The sequence below is a fragment of the Hyaena hyaena genome, unplaced genomic scaffold (genome assembly GCF_003009895.1).
Source record: "Hyaena hyaena isolate Hyena2069 unplaced genomic scaffold, ASM300989v1 scaffold_92, whole genome shotgun sequence".
Lineage (NCBI taxonomy): Eukaryota > Metazoa > Chordata > Mammalia > Carnivora > Hyaenidae > Hyaena > Hyaena hyaena.
In genome coordinates, this window is record NW_024080723.1 from 1266645 (window position 1) to 1287900 (window position 21256).

At 36.5% G+C, this 21256-nt stretch overlaps 1 protein-coding gene across 9 annotated transcripts in view; it reads right to left on the bottom strand.

Annotated features, from left to right (window-relative positions):
- The window catches only part of STAT4 (signal transducer and activator of transcription 4), a 117272-nt gene that overhangs the window by 24809 nt on the left and 71207 nt on the right, over nucleotides 1-21256 (bottom strand). For 8 of the 9 annotated variants that reach the window (XM_039234710.1, XM_039234712.1, XM_039234705.1 and 5 more), the window contains 7 exons: nucleotides 12856-12954; nucleotides 10615-10707; nucleotides 9671-9749; nucleotides 6478-6563; nucleotides 4864-5015; nucleotides 2919-3077; nucleotides 2110-2202 (listed from right to left, as the gene is read on the bottom strand). In XM_039234710.1, coding sequence (XP_039090641.1) covers nucleotides 2110-2202; nucleotides 2919-3077; nucleotides 4864-5015; nucleotides 6478-6563; nucleotides 9671-9749; nucleotides 10615-10707; nucleotides 12856-12954 — 761 coding nt within the window. Of the gene's footprint in view, nucleotides 1-2109; nucleotides 2203-2918; nucleotides 3078-4863; nucleotides 5016-6477; nucleotides 6564-9670; nucleotides 9750-10614; nucleotides 10708-12855; nucleotides 12955-13720; nucleotides 13831-21256 lie in introns of those variants that run through there. The other variant, XM_039234714.1, reaches the window with a different exon arrangement.

Sequence of the window (21256 nt, forward strand, 5' to 3'; positions counted from 1 at the left end):
AGATATTAATTCAATCACCACTCACTCATCCCAATCATGCATTCATCCCAAAACTCATTCATTTACTCAGCATGTTTTGAGCTCCTCCTGTATACCCAGGACAGCCCTAGAAATGTGGACGTGGCTACGTATAAAAGGAAGAAGTCCAGCTAAATATAAAAGATGGAAATATGGAGAACGGAGATGAGCAGTGATTGGCATTAGAGAAATATAATCATAGATGATAGACAGCCCAAACAAAAGTGTGGGTAGAATATGACAAAGGCTCCTTAAAAATCCTGTATGAAACACAGGTTTGGTGTTAGGGTTTGGAATATGATAAGTATGTAGTTGTTAGTAGTGAAGGGTGAGGAGGTCATATGAATTAGGGCAGCAAGTTTTCCCTCTCTACCTTCCTCTCTATCATACCTCAGGAAGGACCTGATCCACTGTTAAGATGCTGATGACTAAAGGGAATCACACGTCATGGCTCATCTTGAAATAAGAGGCTGGAATGCTATGGGAGGGAGGGGTTTTAGGGAAAGTCTTGAATACTAAGTAAAGGATCATCTATCAAGACAGTGGAGAACAGGGTACAGGGAAGGATAGGAACCAACAGTCAGGTGGAAGAGGAAAGCAGGAACACTCCAATCAGGGGCTAATGGTCTGAGTTCCTGGCAATCAGTTCAAACAACATGCAAGGTGATGCCCATTCAGGGGCCTCTTCTACTCTGAACTCTTGGCTGAAAGCATTTCCTACTCATCTCCCTTTTTGTCCCGGAGAGCATTTTAGACTTATGCTATCTCTGGAGGTGTCTCAGGGAAAAGTAGGATGTCCACCACCCCTATTTCCTTTTAGTGTATCCTATTTCCCTTTAGTGTTACTATCTTCTGGGTTATAAAGAAATGTAGGGATGAAGAATGAATGGATAACTTTTGAAAATCATGAAAATTTGAAAGGGAACCTGGCCTCTGCCTTTTGTTCTTGGTTCTTAAGTCTTACTGCAAAATTCACACAAAGGAAATGACTAAGAATTTCAAGTCAGGTTTTTAAAATGCAAACTGAAGAAAAATGCCTTCCCTTTAAAAATAGAGTTCTGGGGTGATAGATGTTAACTAAACTTATTGTAGTATCATTTTGCAGCTTATGTAAGACAAGTTGTTACACTGTACACCTTAAACTTCCATAACATTACATGCCAATTACATCTCAATAAATCTGAAATGAATAAAATGAAACAAAACAAAATAAAATAAAAATAAAGTTCCAATAGTGATGTGTGATCAGGGACCCTATGGTGGGGCCCTAAATCACCATCTACCATGGCATCATCACCTCTCATATACTAGTCAGGGGTGCTTAGCGATTAGGAATAAAAAGCTTGGGGGACCTGGAGATTAATGCATGATGAAAATCTTTTGGCACTTTGAGCTCAAATTCATTATTTTAACTGTCATTTGGGAAACTGATACGTCTTAGTTTCTCATGCTAATGGAAAGGATCAAATGTACAGACAAAGCAACAACAATAACACAAAAGTCATACGTCTTTAGATCAGGTACATAGTAAGGATATACTGAAAATTACAGCATTGAGAGTTTTCGTGGAAAATCCTATAAACTAGTTGCTGGGCAATCACAGAGGAAGAAGGTGCCATCATATTTCATGGGTAAATATTCAAAGCCTTCCATATTCTGTCCTCAATCTGCTCAATTCTACCTCTCCCTGCGTCACATGCTTGCAAAACAGACCCAGAAAGTCAATATTTCTGTCATCTGGCTCTTGTATAATCCCACTCTCCTTCCCGTCCCTGCTCTTCCTGCAAGGTCCTTCCTCAGAGGGACCACAAGTCTTTGCTAGCCTCTCCCAAGTCAACCCTTTTCAGCCATTAATCCCATGATTCCATGCTGTCGTGCTAATATCCCTCATGCCTTCATCTTTATTGTCATCTTCTTTACAAGCTGAATATTAACATCTCTGAGGGTGTCTACCAAAGCTCAGTGCTGGGCATGCTGGAGGTGTTTAATAAAGAAGAGTGAATGAAAGGCACTATGAGAGAAACTGGTAGTAATTAATGCAGTGGCTGTGGCTCCACAAACAAATGAAATGATAGGGCACATTCTGCCTACCTTAGCTTTACAGTGAACTGAATGAGAGTTTTAAGTACCATCGGTCTCTGAGGGTGGGTTGGCATGCATGGCTGTCGTTCAACCACAAATGAGCTAGATTAAAAGGAAATAAAGCACATCTTGAAAACATTGAAAATACTGACAGGCTGAAAACCACAGAGAAACAGGATGCTGTCCTCTTAAAAGATCCAAATTTTCTACACTTAGAAGACATTCAAATGTCCATTAAGTTCAAATCTTTCCAAAGATTTCTCATAAATAATTACCAGGAGATGGAAAAAATGCCTAAAGATGGTCCCTAAATCACCATGGTAAATAATTCTTCATTGTTATACCTGAGTCAAGAACAAAAGTCTATTTTTATCATACTAAACATGAAGTAAAAAGTTAATTTCATGACATCTCTGAAGTGGATATTAGAATTTCTGGATATTAGAATTTTTTTCTTTAGATGAGCTAATAATGCACATAAATGTGGTCTCTATCCTTCATTTCTTGGATATGTACTTAAGAAGAAATCATTTAAATCTTCTTTTCTAAAATGTAAAAAATAAACTTCAGCTGGATGATGTGTTTGGCTCATGGAAAACTGAGTCAGTTCTTGAGAGAAGTGTTGAATAGTGAAGAGCAGAAATCCTTCTGGAATATTCTGGAGCTTTATTACCTTTCTGTAATAGTGTCTGAGGCTCACTGTTTAACACTTGCCTATCCTCCCTCACCTTAACACTAAAACTCCAGCCAGGGTGTCCTTACAACCCCACAACTCGGAGGCTGCCATGAGGCATTTAGATGAATAATACTTTACTTACTTCTTAAAAAGGTTGTAGATCAAGAAGGTGACTCTTTCTAGCAGATGTGCTCTTTGCATGGGGATGGGATCCCCTTCATATGTCATTTTAGTAGACTGCTCCTCTAATTTCTCCAATTGCCTTCTGAGTTGGAATAGACTTTCTGCTAATAGTGTAAAACTATTGAACAACAAATGAAAATCAGCAGATAGTTTACCCACTTAACAATCTACCATTTTAACTCTTAACCACATTAGCAAATAACAAATTATTAAATAATTACTCAATTAGTACAATCATTTACTTAATTGCATTAAAAGTTAGTGACAGTTCTTTATGTTTATTTCCTGAGTCGGTTTTTCCTCTAAGGTGTATCATGCATGGGAAATGTTTTTAACGTTTTCTCATTTATACCTGTAGTTATAGACATCATTTACAAAATTTTGTCAACATCTGGAGCCAAATCTCTTTTAATTTTTCTTTGTTTACAAATCTGTTAAACATACATATGCTAAGGCTATGGTACTCACTAATGGGTAGAGACAGAACAAATTTAAAACTTTAAAAATACATGATATGAAGAGTGTTATGTGTAAGAATACTAAAGAAAAACGACAGTATGAATTGAACTGCCTTCCCTACCGCAATATGTATTACAAATCCCAAGTATTAGCCAAAAATTATCAGCGTATCTATCTGGAGAAAGGTATGCATTTAGAGTTATTCACTATGTGGTGACCTCACCTCAGAAATGGAGGTGGGTGCTTGGGCCTGAAGTTTAGGGAAGAGAGGCTGAAGGCGACACTGAAGGGACTGTCAACTCCCGAGTAGTCAGGACGTCTGGACAGACTTGCTAAATCCTTCTGGCCCTGACAGCAGTTCTTTCTACTTAGAAGTTTATTCCCCACAGAGAGCTGTGAAAAGATCCGGTCAATCCCCCACAGAATTTGGTATAAGCATGGTTATCTGCTAAGTTCTTGATCGCTTCCTTTGTTGTTTATCTTGTTTTCAAAACAAGGGATGACAGTGAGGAAAATCAGTCTGTTTTAAAAAGAGCCCAATTCCTTACTCTTCTTGAGAAGTGGGCCTGGCGGGGTGGAGCTTTTAGTGCAAGTGGCCCCAGTTATGCCATATTTCTGTTGTATTGCACTGTACCCTTTGAAAGCAATTTTAGATCTCAGCTGAACATTTTCCTTCTTTTTAATTATTTTTTCTAAGTGCTCATTTGAACAGATAATTTTATGTGGCACTGATGGAGAAGAAAGCCCTATCAACATTTTTCTTCGAATGCAAAGGATATCTGCATATGATTGCCTATGCATATGGTAGGGGATGGCCTGTTGTATTAGCCATTTGAGATTTTTCATTTAAATACAAAAATAAATCACTATGGAAAACACAAAACTAATGTGGAACTTTGCGTTCTTAAGATGCCCCTTTAAAAACTAGGATATCGTTTTTCAAGCTTTTGAAGTTAGTGCTTCTTTTGTCCTTAGAGAAAGCTGTATTTTTTGCAGGTTTCAAAAATTCACTTGAGTCTTTTAAGATTAATATATTAGATGAGAAAAGTAAGCAATTCTTATGCATTCTATAGACTTCTATTGATGCTTTATTTTTCATTCCAAAGGAATAAAATTAAAAGCACGTAGGGGTGCTTGGGTGACTCAGTCAGTTAAGTGTCCAACTTTGGCTCAGGTCATGATCTCATGGTCTGTGAGTCTGAGCCCTGCATCAGGCTCTGTGATGACAGCTCAGAGCCTGAAGCCTGCTTCACATTCTGTGTCTCCATCTCTCTCTTTCTGCCCCTTCCCCGCTCCCACACTGCCTCTTTCTCAAAAATAAATAAACATTAAAAAAAAAAAAACAAAAAAAAAAGAAAAAAACACATATACACCTCTGGCTCAGCTACACTGAAGCTTTGTACTTCCTGTGGTTTTCACTAGAAACTAAAGTCAATTTGTTTTACCAGTTTTGAAGCTGGTCGAGCCCATTGTGGAGCGGCCCTCCAATGCAGGCAATCTGCTGGCGCCTCTTCCAGTCCTGCAGCTCTTCCATCAGCATGCTGTTCATTAACAAGTCCGTTTCATTGACTATTTGTGTCATTTTACTGAGGACTTCCTAAAAGCAAAGGTGGCTACTGAAACGATTTTGAGGAGACACAACCAAAGTCACTCAATTCAACCTGGAAAACAATTTCTCTGACCTGGAAGATACAGGCTTGGTTACAATTCTCACTAAATACTTTATCAAATACTACCTTCTCGTTATCATAGCACTGCCTTTCAACACTTAAATTATCACAATTAAATAACATCATGAAGAAAGAAGCACGACCACAGTTAACAATCTCATAATGTAAAGTCATTTAGTATAAATATATTGAGTTTGTACTTCCTGTGACAATATTGAATCTTCTAGTCACACAGCCGTATCCCTGTTATTTAAAAAGACGTAGATTAAATTTATATTCTTATAAATATGTTTATGCATTTATTTTTAAGTGTAATGACTAAAATTGGAGATTTTCTGTGTTAGTTTTCACTAGGACTTTATCTGGGTTTAGGGAGAAGTATACCTTTCAAAGGCCTGGGAATTAGAAATTGCAAATTCCTATCCTGGTTCTGTGACAAGCTATGTGAATTTGGATAAGTCACTTAATTTGTTGGAACTTTATATTTTGATCTATACAATCAGGTGAATGGATGGAATTATTTCCAAGGTTCCTTCTGTCCTAAAATTTTATTTTTAAAGTAGAATAAGATGGCATGCATAAAACATACAACATAGATTTATTATTCATGAAAGCATTAAGCTTATCTTGGATTAAATGTTTGATGTTTAAAATCTGATATCTAACTGTTAAAGTTAGATATATTATAAGTTTATAATATAGGGTGAAACTAAATTTTACATTTATTTGTGCTCACACAAATTCCTGTACAAAAAAATGAAACCTAACTTTTAGAAATAAACTCTTGATTTATCAGTAACTGCTCAGGTTTAAACGCACTTATTTTCAAGGAGAGATAGAAAGTTGTAATAGAAATGTTTCCCCTCTTTTTAAAATAATTCACTGAGCCAGAAAAAAGTTCTTCCTCTCCTTGAAAGGAGGTTAGATTGAATATGTTCAGTTGTCAATGAACTATCCTGAAATCTAAGAAATTACTTAGCATGAGGTCATTTTTCAGAGTAGAAACTGGAGCATTGATTTTTCTATTGAAATTTTAGTAGTCATCAAGTAATATTTTAATTATACGTGTGTAGCAGAACCCATAGCAGCATATTAAGTACAGAAACTGAAACAGTCATGTCTGAAATAGCGGCAAATAAAAATTGGGTGAAACATTCACCTTGAAATTAATGGTGGCTAGAGTAAATGTGCAGCATAAGCAAGACAAATAAACTCAAGAGAGGTCCAGCTTTGTACACTTAGCAAGAGAAGCACTCTCCCTAGAAACGCTGCCATTTACTATTCAGCCTAAATAGGACTGAAGGAATTCAAGAGCGTGATTCTTTTCAGTAGGACCAGATATGGGAAAGGGAGAAAAACAGGCAAAAGGCCAAATTAAAGTTTGCTAACCTTTCTCTTGAAGTCGAGACTGTTAAGCATTTCTTGCAGCGTCAAAACTTCCTGATTCATTAGGGCATTGTTCTTGTCCCCCTGATCTGTGAAGGAAAAGAGATGAGATGTGGAGTCCACTCCAAGGCAAAGCCCTCTGTCCTGAAAGCCAAGTCTGCTGCAATTTCCATCCTCAAGTCTCAAGATATAGGAGCCTAGTGTGACCGTTAGAGATGAGCATGAAAGTAAGTCCCTATTTGCCAGGAAGGGTCACCACCAAGCAAGCCAGTGAGGAACTCTCTATCTTACAGACCTTGACTGAAGACGATTCTTCACACCATGTTCCTTTTTGGGACAGAGAGAGAGGTAGAAAAGTTTTTGAAATGTATTTCTTTTTAAGATACCTCTACATTGATAATAGCCCTACCTGGTTGGCGTAGTAAAGAAAGGGGACTGTCTTTGTGCCCATTAATCATATCTGACTCCTCCTGATGCCTTTACCCATTTGCCCCACCCTACTTGATACCCAGGAATTATAGAAAACTGCCTGAAGAGTTGCAGTTTTATCCACTTAGCCTCATGAACTAATAAAGATGAAATCTTTTGCTTTCTTTTGTTTTTCCTTTGCAGAATGGACTTGCCTCACAGTAAAACTAGAAGTAGGAAAGAGTTACAAAAAGTAAGAAAAATCTCAGACTGAAAAAACTCAGGATGGTTTATCCTTTTAAATGGGAGATGTAATAAACATTGTATTATTTAACTCGAACATTAAACTATGGGTATATAGCAAGTGATTATTTATACCCACCACTCTTATTTATAAAAAGTGAAGGGTGGAAATGCCAATCTGACCTGTGTGATTGTAAAAAAAAAAAAGGGGCCCCCACACAACATAGGCCCAATTTCTCTACAAAATAGTACTGACTCCCAGGAAATAATTTTTTGGTTGTATTCACAAATTCACTAACTCTTAGATCCCAAATGTAGAAAAAGTTTGCTTCCACAGCATTTTATTAACTCAAAACTTCATTAGCTAATACTTTTCAGTCTTGACCAGCAAGATGTAACTTGTCTCCCATGTGTCTTTCATTTCATTTTCACAGGGTTCATGGGTGGCTCAATCGGTTAAGGGTCTGACTTCAGCTCAGTCATGATCTTGTGCTTTGTGAGTTCAAATCCCATGTGGGGCTCTGTGCTGACAGCTTGGAGCCTGGAGCCTGCTTTGGATTCTGTGTCTCCCTCTCTGCCCTTCCCCTGCCTGTACTCTGTCTCTCTCTCTCTCTTTCTCTCTCTTTCTCTGTCTCTCTCTCAAAAATAAACATTAAAAAAAACATTTTATTTCACTATAGTCAACAAAATTGTTGATTTAAGTGATAGAATGATCAATTTTATTCTTCGTAATGCTCATGAAACACCTATAATATCAATGTAACTCTAATTGTAATATGTTAAATTCAAAACAATTCTATCATTTAATGTATTTTGTTACATTCTACTTCTTTTTTTAACAAATTTTTTATAAAATTAAGTAGGCTCCATGCCCAGCATGGGGCTTGAACTCATGATCCTGACATCAACAGTTACATGCTCTACTGATTGAGCCACCCAGATGTCCCTACATTCTACTTCTTAAATTGGTGGTTCCCATATGAGATTTGGGATGAGACTGCATTCAATGGACTGTAATGCTTAATTAAATTTACAGTTTTAAACTTTTTTAGGTTCGTGGACCCCTTTAATAATCTGATGAAACCCATGTTTGTGCCATATTTTCTGAAGGGAAAAATTATACATATAAGTAACTATAACTATTTTAAATATCATCTCATAGGCGCCAACACATTCTGAAGATGCCAGGAGAACACGTCACGCCTCACCTATGCCAAACATGATTCCTATCTGAATATCTTTGCTTTTAAATCTTAGATGAAAGTTAAGGTCACAGTCATCCATAAATTCCAGTGACTGCTTTTGGTCACAGTCATCCATAGTTCTTTCCAGATAAATTTTAAGCTAACATCTCAGTAGTTAAAAATGCTTCCGTAAAGAAGAGATTTTTATCTGATTTGTTTTTAAAAATTATTTGAAAACAACTTCAGAATTACAAAAGAGTTGCAACAATAGCACAGAGTTTCCATTCGTTCTTTATCCAGATCCCTCTAATATCTTACGTAAGTGTAGTACAATTACCAGAGCCAGCAAATTGATTGGTACATCCTATTAACTCATCTAGACCTAAATGGAATTTCTCCCATTGTCCCACTAAGAGCAGCATACTTCAAATGATCAATCCATTGTTACTTGTAAATTTTAGACCTTATAAAGATTCTCATTCTTTCATTGCTTTTTTCCCTTTCCACTTTTTAAACAACATCTAATTGCAAACAAACTCAATGTTTAATCACAAAGAGATAATCAAATAATTGCAGTGTCCTTATATTTTGACATTCATACAAGTACTGAAATTATGTCTTCAAAGATTTTTTATGATTTGGGAAGATATTTAAATTAAATCTTTAGTTTAAAATGCAATACACAAAACTATGTAAAGGATTATCTCAAGTCTTTTTCAGATAAATAGATACGTATTTTAATATATAGGGAAGAGGCTGGAAGGAAATGTACTAAAATTTTGACATTGTTTATCTATAGATAGTGGAATTTTGTATGATTTTTAATTTTTTAATGCTTTTGTCTACCTCCCAACTTTCCTACAGTGAATCACATTTATACTTTCAATTAAAAACTATTTTTTTAAAGGAGGCCATATGCGGAGCTTGGATCCACGACCCGGAGGTCAAGAGTCTCACACTGTATTGACTAAGCCACCCTACATTTCTATGTACAACTTAAGAAATTCTATTTAAAAAACCCACCTAGGGATGACATTAACAATTTCCTGATCATGCTAGGGAATTTATTATTTTTCTTAGTTGTGATAATGATATTTTGATTCTGACTTCTCATGAGCTGTATAATTTACTTTGCATTGGTTGATAAAAAATAAAATAAAATAAAATAAAATAAAAAATATATATATATAGAAAGAGAGAGAGAAGAGGAAGCAAAATACTTTCCTGCACTCTCTTTTCAAACACCAAAGCACTTAACTTAGGGAAGTAGATCAATTTATCAATTTTGTCACTAAAGAGGAAATCCTAGTCATGTTGTATTTATGTCCCTGGGTAGAATTATAGACAAAATAAAAACTTACCCATTGTCTGAATTGTTTTATACCTGTAGTCAAATTCATCTTGCAGGTCTTCTAAATACTTGGTGTCTTGTTCTGTCATCTTTTTACAAAAGAAAACATACCCTGTTGTTACATTTAAGCATGCCAGGGAAACATCATCATCAGTATTTCAAAATACACTATTTGGTGCTTTAGTCATGTCCTAGATCAAATTTGTTCAACTACATTTCTAAAGAGCTAATTCCCATGAAGTTTGAACAGCACTGGAAGAAGCAGACAAAATTTTCTCTTCTTTTTTTCTTCCTGATTGGAAATCTCTCAGCAGCCTGCCTCTTATTTCTCAGTTAGCTCCAAATGATGCTGCTAATAACTTTTTTTATTGGAGAATATGGATACCTTTTCCCTTTTAGTTCCATATAGCCTGCATTAATGTACCGATTATCTTTTCACTTAAAGGCTCTATTCTAATCTGCTGTACTTTATGACAATTCAGCCTACATTCCCTCTCTACTTCTTAGAAAAATATCTATGCTTCTATGTCTCCTGTTTATTTCTGCTTCGAGATTTCACTTTGCTTTTCTCCAAACCTGGTGATGTCTTTCTGCTCAGACATAATAGGTAATAAGTGCCAAGATCTGGGCTAAAGGCTTTTCTTATATTATAGTCCTCACAACAATCCCATGGTGGTGGTTATCCTCACTTATACAGATGAAGATGCAGAGATTTACACATGTGAAGGTTTAGAGGCTTAGAGTTTGGTGGGGGGAGCTACGGTCTCCAGTAAACTGAAGTTGAAAAACTTCCCCCAAAGAAATCTTTTCTACTATGAACATAGTGTGTGAGAGATATGTATCTTATTGACAAATTACCCTATGACTTCTGTATGTATTAGCTTTGGGCACATACGAAAAATATGCAGTTAGATGTATGAGGCAACCTGGCTAAGTTTCTATGAGATCACTCACCTGCACACTATTTTTAATGGCAGTTACTTTGTGCTCCACATTCCTCTGCCTTTCTGAAACTGAAGAACTTTGTAAGGATTTCTCCAGAGGTCCCTGTGAAAAGAATGTCTTGAAATTTTAGTGATGGTGATAAAACAAGCTTATGATAAATGTAGCATATGTAACATACTTCGAACTGAGGTTTGGATCAATATGATATGGACCATTCTACAACTATTAAGAACCATGCTTTAGAAAAATATTTAATGACATTTAAAGTAGCATTAAGTTGTTAAGAAACAGAGCAATTTATAAAAACACCGTATGTTTGTGATCTCTATTTCTTATATATATACATATGTAGAAATATATGGGTATATGTATAGACATGTGAACTCAAGTACATATGATTGGAAGAACGTTTTGGTAACCAAAATGTTATCAGAATGTATATAACTGAAGTTACAGATGATTTTATGGCTTAAACTTTTCCCCCTAATGTTCTATAACAGACCTATTGTTACTTTTGAAATTCTATAAAATGAATACATATAATTTAAAATGAGTATAGTGACTACGTTAAGTTGGACTTAAATCCAGAATTAGAGATGTTGAATCCGTTGGGATGAGATTTGCTTTCACACCAGAGCAAAAGGGAGTTCACTAAAGACTACCCGAAAATGTTAGCCTAGTTAAATAGAAAGGTGCTAACCAACTTTTCCAAGCACCATTTCTTGGCTATTCAAATAATCTAACATTGAGTGTTCCTCAGATACAAAGAAATTGAGTGTGTTCCTTAGATATCAAATGAAATAGATAACCAGAGATGAGAATTAGAATATGAACAACCCCTTTACCTTATAGCTGGGTGAGGAACTACGGTTAGAAAGGCTGATGACTTGACCAAGCAAGTCAGGGGTGGAACTTCAAGTAGAACCCATGTAGTTGGCTGTAGGTCAAGTGTTCTTTCAACTACACCACGTTCTTCAGATTGGAAAATATTTATAAAATTCCCTCTGATTTTGTCTTCCATCATTTCTCTCTCTCTCTCCCTCTCTCCACACACACACACACACGTACCCACACACACACATATATCCATCCATATATTTGTATATTGGTTTGAAGATCTGAAATTTACAACAGTGCTTCTTTTATGGTAGTATGTGGTACTGGCAGATTATTTGTAGCTTCTAATTTGACTGATATCTGACATTTGAAGAGACAAACACGCATACACATGCACACACACACACACACACACACACACACTACAATGACTGGAGATAAGAGGGATATAGAAAAGGAGAGTTGAGAATATATGAGAATATCATATAATAGTAGTCATAGAATCTTAATTTGTACCCAATTGTGAATCAAGCTATATTTACTTTAGCAGAACTATACTTTAGATTTTCAATTAAATAAAAATGATACTGCCCTTCTTCATCTAAGAAAGAAGAAATTGTTAAAATTTCATACTTCTCCCCAAACAACCATAACCTGACCATAACTAAATCTAAAAATTCTTAATGGTTCCAAGAAAGATACTTTTCTTGGACCTTTAAAAATAATTATAGTGCTTTGACTTACTAAATTATGGAGCACGTTATTTGGAAAACTGCTTACTTATTCTTTCTTTTGTATAAAGATTAACTGAAAAAGTATTCCCAAGGGCTTCATTGTTTCCTCTATTAGTCTTTGTTGAGGGCTCTGAATTCATTCAGGATAGTGTGATAAAATAGAATTTAAAAAATGGCAGGGCAAAATACATTGAAACAATCAACAAGCAAGTATTTGTGGAGTTTCTATAAGATAAAGTTTTTGCTTGTGGAGTAGTTGTAGACTTGTGAGGTAGGAAATCAGGAGACACAGAAGATTCTGAGCCATATCAATCTCTAAGGATAAATATGCTGAGGGAAGCAAAATCCAAATGGTAATTAGGAATTAAAGTAGGAGGTACTTAACTATAGTCCTCAACTGGTATTTGAAGATCATGAACCAGAGTGTGAACAATGGAAACAGAAAAGAATGTATAAATAGGATTCCAGAAACAAACTCTAGAAAGACCAGGTAATTATCTCAGTATGAAGGCAGGGACAAGGAACTAGTCAAAAATGATCCCAAGACTTTGATTCCAAGTGATTGGAAGGATGGTTGGCACCGTTATCATAGGTAGAAGGAGCTGGATGGGGAAGAAGATAAGAATTTCTGTTTCAGAAAAATTGAGTTTAACAAGATCACAAGTTTGGTAAACATTACCTGAACGGGCATGTTGGCTGCAGCCAATATTCTCCTCTCTTCCCTTAAGCAGTTTGAAATGACCACGGCTACATGCATTGGATTTCCATGAAATTTTCCCTGAAAAAAAGTGAGCAAAAACAACATAAAAGCTTAAATGTATATATCATAAGGAAACATCACTTCTTGCAAATCAAAAATAACCTCTCGTTAAATATATGAAATCATTTGGGTTTTATTTCAACAATCTGCTCTAAAACCACAGAAACTTATATTGTGAATAAAACTCCTTTGTAGCATATTGCTCTGTCTTAAAAAATCATTTTTAATAATTAAAGAGTTCTTGAGCACTTCTGTAGGAAAGGCTCTGAACACACTCAGGGGGTTCGGTTTATTTTACGTTTGGGATAGGTTTTACGTAAAAGAGTTACTTCTTTGTAAATTGTTGTGAACCAGATGGTCCCAGCTGGTCACTTGTTAACTCTGTACTTCGTGGTATGCTTCAAGCATTCTCTGGGTCCCTGGTTTGGTGTTATTCATGTCTACGAGCTTCTAACTATGTGAGTTTACTAGAGTGGAACTATCATGCATTTCAGCAATAATATATATTCTTTTAATATTTATTTGATTTGAGAAAAAGGGAGTACGAGCAGAGGAGGGGCAGAGAGAGAGAGAGAGGGAGAGAGAGCGAGAATCCCAAGCATTGTCATGCTGTCAGAGCAGAGCCCAGTAGGGCTCTGGATCTCAGGAGCTGTAAGATCATCACCTGAGCTGAAACCAAGAGTTGGATGCTTAACCAACTGAGCCACCCAGGCGCCCCTTAGCAATAATATTTTTATAATACATAAGCATTTTTTTAAATCACACCTAATACCTTTTTTATTACCTGTGCAGACATTGGTGCAAACACTGGAAACTGGCAGCCTGTGGGTTTAATTCAGCCACTGGGTATGTTGTGTAAGTTCAAATATTGTAATCCCTTCAGGAGGAGCGTGTGTCACCCACAGTTTCCAGAAGGTCCACCACTGAGAAACCCACACACTAATTTACCTCACCAGCCAGGGCCCTGCAGGTGTCTGAGATGTCTTGGTTTATAGAATGATTTCCAACAACACCATTATTTTAGTAGTGTTAAACTTCTTTCTTATTAGGTCTTTTCCAAGACAGGGTTAACAGGATGCTTAATAAATGTAGGAAATTATTTAGTTTCCCTTCACCCTCCTCTCTGAAGAAGGTGATAATTATCTATGAAACAGTCAAAAGGTCAATAACAGAAAAAAAAAAAAACCCCAGAATAACAAACCATAAAGTGGAAAATTAACAATTAATCAAAAGTAAGATTATACAGATTGATAAGCCAAAGGATCTTTCAAGGAAAGAAATGAGGTTGTAAATATTTTTATGACCTTCACTGCTGCCATAATTTTATGAGGTGATGCACATTAATTGGGACGTCTATTTGTAAAACTAGGGTAAACAGCAAGTTTCTGCGTTCCTGCTCTTCCATATTCTACAGACTGCAAAAACCTTTCTTCTCTTTTAAATTAGAAAGCTCCAAAAGGAAAAAAAAAAAAACAGAAATACACTGACAGCAGCCCATAAGGTAAAGAAATGAAAATAATCCTATTTATTAAGCAGATATACCAAAATTCCCATTTCTGCATGCTGACAATTTCAGATGGTCTCTAGTTAGAATTTGTTCCTGTTGTTAATTTTTCTATTGATTTTCTCCAAATACCTTCTGTTCAACTTCCCAAGAAAGATAATGCTTTCTTATTTTGCCTTTTTATTTTTTAATATTCTGCTTTTAAAAGTAAAGGGCTTCCTCTAGGGCTCATTTGGAGGCTCTGTTATTTACATAAACTTGAAAACTCTTCCCATCCAAAATCGAGTTCCGCTAAGACCCTGAGAATCACCATTATTTGCCTTTGTTTTTCTCACCCTATGGGAGCTTTCCCATGATCATTCAGATACTATCTTTCAACATTTCTCAGCCTTATTGTGTACATTTTCATTTTCCTTTCCTACTTGAATTGTTTACCTTCCCTTTCAGATTCAGCTTCCTCTCACGTCTTATAAGGTTAAACCGTTTATTTTTCTCCCTTACTTAAAGAGAGCACAGCATCACCATTGTTTTCATCTAGCCTATCTTTTCACTTTTCCTTTTGGATTTTTCCTAACTTAGTCCCTCACTTAAATGTATGAGACAAAACATCTTATGGAAAATTGATCACTATAGGTTCAAAACCAAATGAGTGCTTTTTATTTTTGTAAATATCAAAGATATACTCCTGTTCATCTTTCAGTTGCCACGTATATGAACCTTAAAAAAAGTAAAGCAACCAAAACCAAAACCAAACCCAACCAAACCAAAACAAAACAATACCCCTGACTGTGTGTTGTGGGAGGAAGGAAGGAAGATAACGCCAGAGAGAGAAAACTGCCCATTTTCTCTTGGGTGTGTGTCTGTCTTATGTATGGATAGTGCATTATCTTCTGCTCTATGGCTGTGTTTTCACACGTGTCAATGAGTAGAAGCGTTTATTTTAGTGAAATCAAACTTATTAATTCTTTCCTTTATGATTAGTGCGTTTTATGACTTAGGAAATCTTTCCCTAACCTGAAGTCATGGAGGGTTTTCCCCCTATGTTATCTTTTTATCCTGCTGTTTTTCACTGTAATTCCCTTGGAGCTTGTTAATAATGAGGGGTCCGTTTTACATTTTCCTATGTGGATACCCAGTTCTGACAATACTTACTGAAGTTTCCCTCCACCCCCACTGTGCCCTGCTGGGCTGAGTCTGTCATAAATCAAGTGTCCACATGCAGGTGGGTTTGTTTCTGGACTTGATTCCATCTAAGATTCTATCTCTGTTTTATCCACCGACTATTTTAGTTACTAGAGCTTTATAATAAGTTTTGACATCAAGTAAAATAGGTTTCTTTGCACTTCCATATAAAATTTAGAACCAGCTTGCCAGCCTGCACACATGCACATAATCATGTTGAGAATTTGAATGTCACTAAATCTTTTAGATACATTTGGGAGACTTGGCATCTTTATAATTGTGTTCTAATCCATTTATTTAGGTCTTCTTTTATGTCTTTCTATTAAGCATTATAATTATCTATGGAGATCTTACACATTTTTTGTTAGGTTTATTTCCATATAATTGATATTTTTGATAATAGAATAAATGATATCTTTCTTTCCTAATTATTTGTGCTCCTCTGTAGAAATAGATTTGACTTTGTATATTGATTTTGAATCTAGCAACTTTGCAAAACTCTTATTGATTCTAATATGTGGGGTTTTTTTTTAACTTTTAATGTTTACTTTTGAGAGAGAGACAGGCAGGGTGCAAGCAAGGGAGGGGCAGAGAGACAGGGAGACACAGAATCCAAAGCAGGCTCCAGGCTCTGAGCTGTCAGCACAGAGCCAGATGCGGGGCTCAAACTCACAAATCGTGAGATCATGACCTGAACCAAAGTCAGGTACTCAATTGACTTGGTCACCCAGATACCACTCTAATAATATGTTTTGAATATCTCTTAACAATTGCTAGCAATTGATATGTAGACTCTCTTGGATTTTCTACATACACAAATCATATCTTGAGTGAATATTGATAACATTTTTCTCCCTTTTCTATCATCTAACTTCCATCAGAATTTCACCTTCACCCTGTGTCTTATTTAGAAATAAATGTATTGGTTAATTTCCAAACATAGGGGTTTTCTACTTCTATGGGGCTTTTTTCACTGATTTTTTTTACAGGTTGAAAAAATCTAATTAGAGTAGATATTCTGAATGACTTCAACCACCTAAAATTTGCTGAGACTTGCTTTGTGGCCCCCTCCCCCCTGATGGACCGTCTGTAAATGTCCAATATGAGCTTGTGGGGAATGTGAAGTCTGCATTCAGTGCAAATGTCTTTTTTTTTTCTTTAATGTTTTAATGTCTTTATTTATTTGAGAAAAAGAGAGAGAAAGAGACAGCGTGAACAGGGGAGGGGCAGAGAGAGAGGGAGATATAGAATCTGAAGCAGGTGCCAGGTTCTGAGCTAGCTGTCAGCACAGAGCCTGATGTGGGGCTCGAACCCACGAACTGTGAGATCATGACCTGAGCCGGTCAGATGCTTAGCCCACTGAGCCACCCAGGGGCCCCAGTATGTTAATTGTTTTGTTCAAATTTCTGAACCTCCGTTGATTTTTTTTTCCCCCCTGGTTAATTTGATCAGTTACTGAAAGAGCCATGTTAAAATCTATCCTGTGGATTGTATTCCCTAGGATTCTCTCACAGACATTCAGACATTATATTCTAGCGGGTCAATCCTACCATTTCTATGAACTGAACTTTAATGATGCTTTTGGCCTTGAAGCAAAAATATAACCTATGACATGCCTTTTATCTCTTGGAGTTTTTATTTTATCCTTATTGAAAGAACCCTGGATTTATTTCTATAGAGATATAAATATTTAAAATCGCATATCAATACTGTGTGTGTATAAAAAAGGTAAATACATGTGAAGTAATGGTTAATGTATTCTTAAAACTTCTTCACATACTTAGAATTCAAATTTTCTGAATCTCTTTTCAACTTAGACTCATTGGCATTCATAGTATTCCATAGAATACTGTCCTCTGGGACATCAAGAATTTTGGTGATGCAGCATTTCTTTAAAGGGTGCACAGCTACTGACTCCATTCTGTAAGTCTTGATGCTGACACTTTCTTGATCTTACCGGAAGGTCTTAATAGAAAAATTTCAGACAAGAACCAAGACTCACATTCCTTCTGCAAATGGTCCTTAAATGGTTGGTTGACTGAAACACTGAAGGGTTATAGTGGCCTGGTCATGCCATCTTGATTAACAACCATATCACAATGTTTTCAGGTGAAATTATTCTTTCACTGTTCAGAAACATGTCCATAAAATCACTGAAGACAAGAATATATAGTAGGTTCCTGGATGTCTATTCCAGAAGCCCTCTAACCAGCCCTCGATCAGCTCAACTATCATCCATATTCTTTTGGCCCACTCAATAATATCTTATCTTTTTTCTGGCTTATTCCAAGATTTTATTTAAATTCAAGTTAGCTACATATACAGCATATTGGTTTCAGGGGTAAAATTTACAGATTTATCACTAACCTATAACACCCAAGGCTCATCACAAGTGCCCTCCTTAATGCCCATCCCAATAATATCTTTGAAGAAGTTCTTATTCTTAGACATCATTTAAGTTAAATTAAATATGGCGGTAACTTCAGCAATTGGCAGGTATAAGGGTACAGTGACACACTGCTTGTCGTAACCCAAACTCATATGCTTTAAAGATCTTTTTGCACTGACAGTATAATTTTAGGTCTCATCAAAGGAAACAAATTCTCCATCCCAGGCATTACCTATTTGATTAAGCACATATTTAACTTTTTCCTCAATAGCATCATCCTGAAAGTTAAGACTATTCTGTTCCAAATCAGCAGGAAGGTTCTGATAAATAGATACTATACATCTTAAAGGTAGTTCTATGCAATACATGATTTGTTTACTCGAGCTTGCCATTGCACTGATATTTCATTCACCTATTGTGAGGGATTGGCAATTTCTCTTGCCACTGTTGCTTTGTGTATGATAGGCAATCCTTTTGCAGGAATTGCAAAAATAAAATACAACACAACTTCTTCTACCTGTGTGCATCTTCCTTTCTTACATCCTATAAAGCACTTCACTGTTACTTTCCATGAAAATATGGACTTTAGGATCATTCATCTAGTGACACATAATTTGCTTAACAAATATCAAATTTGTACCCTGCTGATTTCTTCCATCCCATTTTGCATAAATGATAGCTATTTGTTTCAATCCTAAATAAGTATTATACTGATGACGCTTTAAACAGCAATTAAACTCAACATATGCTATGCCAACAGTGCACATAATTCAACTGAAGTGACAGCAACACGAATAGCTATGACCAAGTTTCATATCACAGGCAATGACGATGACATTGTGTTTGCCACCTGACAACAGTAATCAAGAGATGCTATTGATTATAAGATGCATTTTTATTTCAGAGATTAAAATGCTGAAAAAAGGTGTTTTAGGATTAATGAATATGCTGTTTTATTCGTTTTGTTACTTTATGCCAAATTCTTTGGCTTTCCTTCAAATTGCTCTTTTCCAGCCCTTCTATTTAATTTCTAATTTTGACTTGTCACATGCTCACTTTGGCAGCACATATACTAATTTTGATTTGTCACTAAAGAGTGACTAGCTCATCTGCTTTTTTTTTCCTCCCAAATGGTCTAAGGAGTACCAGAATCAGAGGCAAAGGATATGAGAAGTCTTGCTTAAAATAATCTCCTCCATTCAGGTGGCACAGAATCTGAGATTTCACAACTAGACATTCATTCACTCCTTTGAGTTCTTTCTCCAAGGATCCCCTTTAAAATGCAAACACATGAGGAAGAGTTAACACTACATTTAATTAATTGCCTCTGCATCGTGAAAGAATTTCAGATGTTGTTTTCTGGCTGCAGTCAATGACTTGGCAACTACACGATGGAAATAATGAGTTTCGGGTCAGATAAAGGGGGAAACTTCGGGTGAGCCTGGAAAGAGGGAGACAGTGGGAACCAAAGGGGATGTGGGATTCTGAGAAAACATGTAATCAACAGCTGTCTGGGCCTGCCTTCCTCCAAAAGCTAACCCTGGATATAAGAATTTTGAGTGCAAAACGTATCATTGGGAGTTGATCCTAAAAAACAGTTATGGGAGAGGGGATAAGCGAGACAAAGAAAAGACATCCAGTAAACCATCAAGCCACTGGCTAAGATGGGTTAGGAGCCAGTGGAGAGCATGTGACAAAGCTCTTTACCCAAGGCCTTTGGGAACTGGAGCTTTTTTATACCAACTCTTATCTTCGTTAGCTCTGAAGACAAAAAAATCTCTATCTCTATCTATACATTTCTATCTCTATCTATCTATCTATCTATCTATCTAAATAATCTCTAGCTAGCACTTATAACTCCACTAGATTGAACTTAAATGATGAGGCCCAAGGGGATATGGCCAAGGCACTCCTTGGTTCTGCTATAGCAGCTCTTCTCTTAACTTCAGTTAGAGAAATTTTGACTTCTCATTGTTTTTAACTACCTATAACCAAACTGCACTCAAATGTGGATATTTCTTCTTTTATGGTATCTCTGGGATGTGAAGCAGTTGTCTCTAATTACGGAGTCAAATATTTTCATGCACATTTTTATTGGCAATCTGCAATCTACTGCACACTTCTGGTTGCCAATGAGCTCTTTCCCCTTTTATCATCCCAAATACTGCTAAGTCTTTTTTTTTTTGCCTCTTACCAGTGCCAAACACAATGGCCTGTTTCTACTTGACAGCATGTTCTCAGCATCAGCTTTTTCCTATTTGCTTCTCTTTGTTCTGGGCACATCATTTTTCTTAATGGCTTCTACCCAGTATTTTCTCACTAGAATCATAAGAACATGTCTACGGTGGAAAAAACACAACCAGTTTCAAGAAGAGTTGACCTAGTTGTCTTAAGGCTGATTTAGATGTAGAAGGATCCATCTAATAGATTTAAAAAGCAACTATCTTTCATGATAATTAAAACAACCATGAGGTATTATTACACAGCTATTGGAAAGGTTAAATCCAAAACACAGAATACACCAAATATTGAAGAGGATGTGGCACAACAGGAACTTTCAAATGGCACAGCTACTGTGGAAGATAGTTTGGCAGTTTCTCACAAAGTCAAACATTCTCCATGTACCCCAATGTTCATAGCAGCACTCTCCACAATAGCTAAAACATGGAAAGAGCCTAAGTGTCCATCAACGGACGAATGGATCAAGAAGATGTGGTTTATCTATACCATGGAATACTACATGGCAATGAGAAACAATGAAATCTGGCCATGTGTAGCAACATGGATGGACCTTGAGGGTGTTATGCTGAGCGAAATAAGTCAGAAGGACAAATATCATGTTTGCACGTATAGGAGGATTAGGAGGAACTTAACTGAGGAACAAGGGGGAGAAGAAGGGGGGAGATGGTGGGGGAAAGGGAGAGAGGCAAACCATGAGGGACTCTTGAATGCTGACAAAAACTGAGGTCTGATGGGCATGGAGGAGGGCACTTGTGGGGATGAGCACTGGGTGTTATGTGGAAACTAATTTGACAATAAATTATTTGTAAAAAAAACAAAAAATGTCAAACATTCTCCATATGATCCAGGAATCATACTCCTATTTACCCAAATGAATTAAAAACTTAGGCTCACACAAAAGCCAGGATACAATGTGGCGCCTTAGTGGCTCAGTTGGTTAAGCCTCCCACTTCAGCTCAGGTCATGATCTCACAGCTCATTGACCAGAGCCCTGTGTCCGGGTC